Source organism: Carassius gibelio, chromosome B25 (genome assembly GCF_023724105.1).
Source record: "Carassius gibelio isolate Cgi1373 ecotype wild population from Czech Republic chromosome B25, carGib1.2-hapl.c, whole genome shotgun sequence".
NCBI lineage: Eukaryota > Metazoa > Chordata > Actinopteri > Cypriniformes > Cyprinidae > Carassius > Carassius gibelio.
Genome location: NC_068420.1, coordinates 16,782,726 through 16,788,985, shown reverse-complemented (window position 1 = coordinate 16,788,985; position 6,260 = coordinate 16,782,726). Strand labels below are relative to the sequence as shown.

Here is a 6,260-nt window from a genome sequence, read left to right as displayed (position 1 = left end):
ATAAGCACCATTACACATTTTATTCTAAATGTATAAATAATTTCGTGAATTTAGATGTTCAATAAATATCTTCTATATTCAGACTTATTTATATATTTGTAGCTATATGTTATTTATATATATTTATCTATTTGTTTTGAAATATTCGTTTAAAGGAAAACATTATTAAAATAAAAGCAAAATTAAAATAAAAGCAAAAACATGTTCGCGAACGGACTTTATTGATGATTTTACTGAGCTGTGCGAGAGCTTTTCTGCATTCTACAAACACTTTGTGCGTTTGCAAACAATGTCCAATACATTTGTTCGTTCAATATTTTATTAAGGTCATGTACATAAAATCATATCAAAATCTTTAAAAGGTTTGAGTATTTTTACAACATCATTGGACACTTGGACACCAAACAAGCCACTATCCGTCAATTTACTGGACACTCGATGTCGCTTTGACTGATGGTAAAAACGGAACATTAATATATATATATATATATATATATATATATATATATATATATATATATATATATATATATATATATATATATATATATATATAAGAGAACATCTTCTCAGGTTACTTCATTGGCTTACATCACAAATCGACATTTAATATCTACAGTCTATAGTATCCTAATAAAACACTTAAAAATACGTTTGTGCCACATGCCACGGACAAGAAGGCTATCTCAAAGAGAAGAAAGGACACGTTCAGTCAGTTCATAAAGGCGAGAGATGTGTTTTTGTTTTTTGTATTTTTTTCAAAGCACCCGTTCGCCAAGAGACTAAAAATCACACATTTTGGGATCCCACATTACACTTAACAAACTTTTTTTTTTCTCAAGGTGATCTGGTTTTCCAGACACACATGCTGTGAAAAGAGTAATGGTGATTCTTTTCCCCTCAGAAGCGCGCGATGTCCACTATACAATAATGTTTCCTTCGATAACGTAAAATGGACGCTACTTGAGACAATGTAAGGTTATGCTAAAGTGACAATATTGAATTGTTTTAATAGTTTTTTTTTTTTTTTTTTTTTTTTTAGATATAATTGCCCATTTAAGTCCAGTCCATTCGATAAATCTCAAAAACCTCTATTTGTAATAATGAACACTTGTCGTATGCACTTCTAACTTACTGAGGTAAAAATGTTCGCGCGGTTTTTTTTTTTTTTTTTTGTTTTTTTTTTGTTATTGTTTTTCCCAGCGCGTGTCTGTATAACGTGAGTTTACAGTCCGTGTTCACCTGGTTTGTATTGAGTTTCAGAGCAAACGAAGAACAAACATTTCAGCGGGGTTGTTTGTAATTACCGTTGATCTCGGCAGATATGTTTACCGCTTCAGCCCCGAGCGGCAACCGATCGCTGTACTCGGATCCAACCTCAAACTCCTCCTGTGTTTTGGATTGTGACTCGGGAATGGACTCGGTAACCACGCTTCCCTCGATGTCCTCGCCTTCTCCGTCTCCCTCCTCGCCATCGGCCTCCCCTTCTCCCTCTCCTAGCTCACTCGGGTTGAAGTTCTTCTCGGATCCCACAAAAGACGCCCTGGGGTCGAAATCCATAGCTATTTGCTTTTCCATCTGATCTGGGTTTTGCGTCTTCATGATCAACTTGTAGGTCTTGCCTTGATACTTGTAGAGCAGATGGCAGCAGGTGGCACCCAGCAGGGGAACGGTTGCCAGAGCTAGCAAAAAAATGCTAACGACCACTATAATTAACAAAGATGGGATTTTCTTTCTAGTTGTGAAGACCACTTGGACTTGGCAGTCCTGGCCCCCATAGGTGAGGCACAGGGTGTAATTAGTGCCTGGCCTGAGGCCCTGGAAGCGATAGGCGTTGACGCCCTCCTCTATCTTGGACCACTGCACCACTGAATGTCCATTGCCAGTACTGACGCAAAGGTACAACATGTCCAGGGGTGACTTTTTGGTGGACGTCTGGAAAAGGCTAAAAGGCTCTTTATTCACAGTTTGGAGGTCTTGTTGTTGGCTGAGGTGAAGGTTTGACTTCGCGTTGGCCATCTGGAAAGGGTTCAGCTGAACTTTGGCCTCAGTTTCTGAAACTTCCAGAGCAATAACTCCGAAATCAAATGTGTACTGTTTGAGTTCGTCCAAGCTGAGGTTGAAAGCATGGTTGGAGATGTACTGCGTGCCATCATTTATTCCGCATTTGCCAACAAATGGCAAAGTATCAGCGCCTTCTTCCTCTCTCTCTTTATCCACCGTAATGAGAGATGTTCCGGTTGGAAGGCTCTTTGTCTTCTCTTCAGATTTGGGCCACATGCTAATAATACTGTTTTTGGAGCCTTTTGAACCAAGCTTGTCTTCTGGTAAATGGCTGGATGCTTTTGGGTCCAGCATGGAATTGGTGGCATGCTTTTTGGTGCCGGCCATAACAAGTCTCACAGAGCGCTCGGCTTTCCCCATGTCATTGACAGCAGAGCATGTGTAGTTCCCATCTTCTTTCTTGCTCATGCGAGGGATGATTAAGGTGCCGTTTTGAAACACAAGGAACCTGGCGTTCGTAGGTGGTCCGTTAATCGGATTCTCAATTTTTTCAACAACAGCCGGCAAACGGAATGTAATTAGTTGGTTTCCAGCGTATATCTCCCATGTGACCTCAGGTTTAGGAGTTCCTTTTGTTTCGCAGTAAAGCATGACCATATATCCTTCATAGAGTTCGGTTTTTTCGATGTTTGGCTGATATGTGATGGACACGGACGGGGTCTTGCAGTCCAGTTTGGGCATGCTAGTGACCTGAGTACCTCTGAGGTGGGAAGGAGCATCACACACAATGTTGCTTTGCTCAGGGATGGAGATTGTGGATTTGCTGATCCAGTCCCTGAGCCACTCAAGGTTGCAGGAGCAGGTGAAGGGGTTGTGGAAGATTTGAAGGTGAGACATGGCAACCAAAGCATCAAACGTTCCTTGCACGATAGTGGTAAACTTGTTATTGTTAATACGGACCGAACGCAGTTCCTTCAGGTTGGCAAAAGTATTCTTGGGGATACTGACCATCTCATTATTGTTCATCTTCAGCAACTGCAGGGCAGTGAGATTAGTCAAATCCTCCCACGGAAAATGCACAATCTTGTTGTGGCTAATATCCAAATTCTTCAGCTGAATCAATGGAGCAAACGTGCCCCTCTCAATGGTTACGATTTCATTGTGAGCCAACCAAAGAGAGGTCACCTGGGTCACATTTATAAAGTTTTGGGATTTCAGCACTTTAATCTTGTTCGCTGAAAGACTCAGGGTGGTCACATTGGATGGCAAGCCCACAGGTACTTCCAGAAGTTCTTTGTAGGCACAATCTGTTAACTGGTGGTTTGATTTATCAGAGCATTTGCACTGCTCAGGGCAACCGTGCACACTGCCAATCACAGCAGTCCCCAAGGCAATAAGCATCAGGTATTTGGTTGCCATTTTCAGCACCTGCCAAGCACACATGAAGATGCAGATGAGTACAAATGATTTCTATATTTTTCATGCACAAAGAAAAAAATCAAAGAGCTATATAAAAAAAAAAAAAAATGTAGTCATATAAAGTGCTAACGCAAACTGACAGCTTTCCACATTATGAGGGTAATTGTAAAAAGCATTTGACGTTGCATTAAACGTTCATGCACATTTATTTTGAAAAGTTACCGAATCCAAATGCATATTATTTCTGTTTTTTTTTAAAGTTGTTCTCGACTAAATTAGATAAATGGATGGAAAGCAAAAAAATCCCCGAGCGTCCTGCTGTGTTACCGAACGCCTCGATGTCGCTGTCCAGGGTTCTGAAAACGCTCTTCACTTTTTAATAAAAACGTGTCTGTTTTGTGAATGTCTTAAACTTCTCGAGATTTGTAACGACTGTTTTTTTTTTTACCTAATCGTTTGCTGAAAGTTTCCAGAAGAAATGCACTTTTACAGTTTATTTGCTCATGATTCTACTTACTTTCTGAACGTTTGTACGATGATAAGGTTGAACTTTTTAATAGTGCCTTACCTGTAAATGATAGTCCTAACACTCGCGCGGATTTCAGCCAACACGACACTTGATGTAATGTAACAACTATATTTAATGCTCAGAAGTCAGTTTATCCCAAAACATGATGCAGCATTTTATATCCCTTTGTAAATCTTTTCTGTTTTGGTTAGCAGACGGCAGATGATACATTTTAGTGTCCGCGTGAAGCTGAGCAGTGCAGAGGCTGTTTCTCCTCGCGCTTGAGTTCGGACAGAATCCACTGCGCGCTCCCGCCTCCACAGTGGAAGGGGAGGGATCGTGAACGCGCAGCCTCTCCCTTCAGTTCCGCATTAAAACCACAGGGACTTTGCCGTCCAGATGAAGGTTATTCATAATTCAGATACAGTTGATAATTTAAAACACATGACCTATGCCCTTGTTTGTATTTTCGATGTGATTATTACCGATATCCACATGATGGGCTACTTTTTCCACGTAACATCTAAGCATTCATTGTATATATTTTACAGGTTAGTGTTTTTCAGATGAAAACTCGCCCATCATAAAATAGGCTAGTGTGTATACTTGCAACAAAGAAAAACTGGTCATAAAATTCTGAATTTAATTATCCTTTTATAAAATGAAAACATAAGAGAATGTCTAAAAAGGAAGTCCAGTTATTGTTGTATAGTGACTATCTGTTCAAAAAGAGCAGAAAATTGTAATAATTGTAAATTGTATTATTATTTGGTATTCTTATTTTTTTATGTGGAGCGTAGGCTATTTTGTTTATGTCATTACAAATGTCCCTGAAGTCAAATTTACTGCTATGAGCAAACCAGTGGGCACTAACAACAACAATAATAATAATAGTAAATACAAAATAAACAAACAAGTGAACTGAGCTGGATAGACAATGGCAACACGATGGAGCTCAGCAACAGCTGGATTTTCTGCTTGTAAGCTACTTGTGGTGACTTTACAGTGGAAATTGCTTAATTGATTGACATGCCCGGAAGGAGCTTCGGTCTTACAAAACTAAATAAAAATGAAAATGTGAATACACTTGACTTTGAATGACACAATCCTTGTTTATGTCTATTCCTCGCCTTTTATTTTGTTGTGGTTTGCGGTGGTGAACCCCGAAACCTTTTTATATGCTGCCACCTAGTGCTCATTTTATAAATGTGTCATTTTTGCTGTTATTATTGGTTGTTATTAGATCTAGTAGATATTTAACACGGGTTTGAACACTTTCCCTTATTTCAGAAAAATAAATAAATAAACTACAACATAATGCACTGTTAGGAATTAAAGGACATCTTTCTGTTCTCTGCTCCACAAATTGATCTATGGTAGGCTAAATGGTAGGCTATGTGTTTTTACATCATGGTTTTGTTTGACTTAAATTAGTTAGTTCTATTCTGCAACTCTATAGGCTACTACAATAGAAATTGAATGTTCAATGCATTTTCCCATTTGGAATTAGTAGGATAGTATGATGATACTACTAATGGGCCATTCCACCGAATTGGTGCCATTTCTAGCCCCAGGACATTATAGGTACAAATATAAAAATATTATCTTATTATTAGTAATAACTAATATTTTAATTATCTAAAATACCTTTTATTATTAAGCAAAGTGTTTTGCACATAAATAACTGCCAATTTAAAATATATAATAAAAAAGTAAAAAAATAAAAACTACCTAAACACTGAAAATATAGTATTTGTCCCTTGTGCCCCTAAACGCTAAATATAATGTTAAAAATCCTTCAGAAATCTTATTTTAGTATATATATATATATATATATATATATATATATATATATATATATATATAATGTTATTTTTTTGTTTGTTCTTTGCATTTTATTTGCATTTTATTTGCATTTTTGTGTCCCTCCACATCCCATCTATACCTTTAGTTAATTTATTTCAAAATAAATGTATAATGTCTCCAGGTTTTCACTCAGTCCTGTTATCCTTACACATTGACCCCTTTAAAAAAACGGAAAGAGATTCAATAAGACACATTTTCAACATAATATCGCAACATCTGGATCATCTGAAGACAATGAAATGACCAAAAGCATGTGGTATTATATCTTTGTTTGATGATCGATATTGTGACGGTGGTTAGGAGTGTCATTATAAATATACTGTCCTGTTATCTAAATTATTTCTTAAATGTTACCTGTTTATTTTAAAAATACAAATCTTTGGTGAATCACTGTAATTTCCTGAGTATTCTCATAATATTAGCATGTACACCGTGCGGCTAGATTACATGTATTTGCTAATTT

General features: G+C 37.4%; 1 protein-coding gene across 1 annotated transcript; it reads right to left on the bottom strand.

The window, feature by feature from the left end:
* Positions 1 to 301: 301 nt before the first annotated feature.
* Positions 302 to 4,239, bottom strand: LOC128014291 (immunoglobulin superfamily containing leucine-rich repeat protein 2). Its single transcript, XM_052597738.1, has 2 exons — positions 3,992 to 4,239; positions 302 to 3,432 (listed from the first exon to the last, which is right to left on the bottom strand). Exon 2 carries the CDS (start codon positions 3,421 to 3,423, stop codon positions 1,285 to 1,287), a length of 2,139 nt encoding a protein of 712 aa, XP_052453698.1. The 5' UTR covers positions 3,424 to 3,432; positions 3,992 to 4,239; the 3' UTR covers positions 302 to 1,284.
* Between the last annotated feature and the right edge of the window lie 2,021 nt (positions 4,240 to 6,260).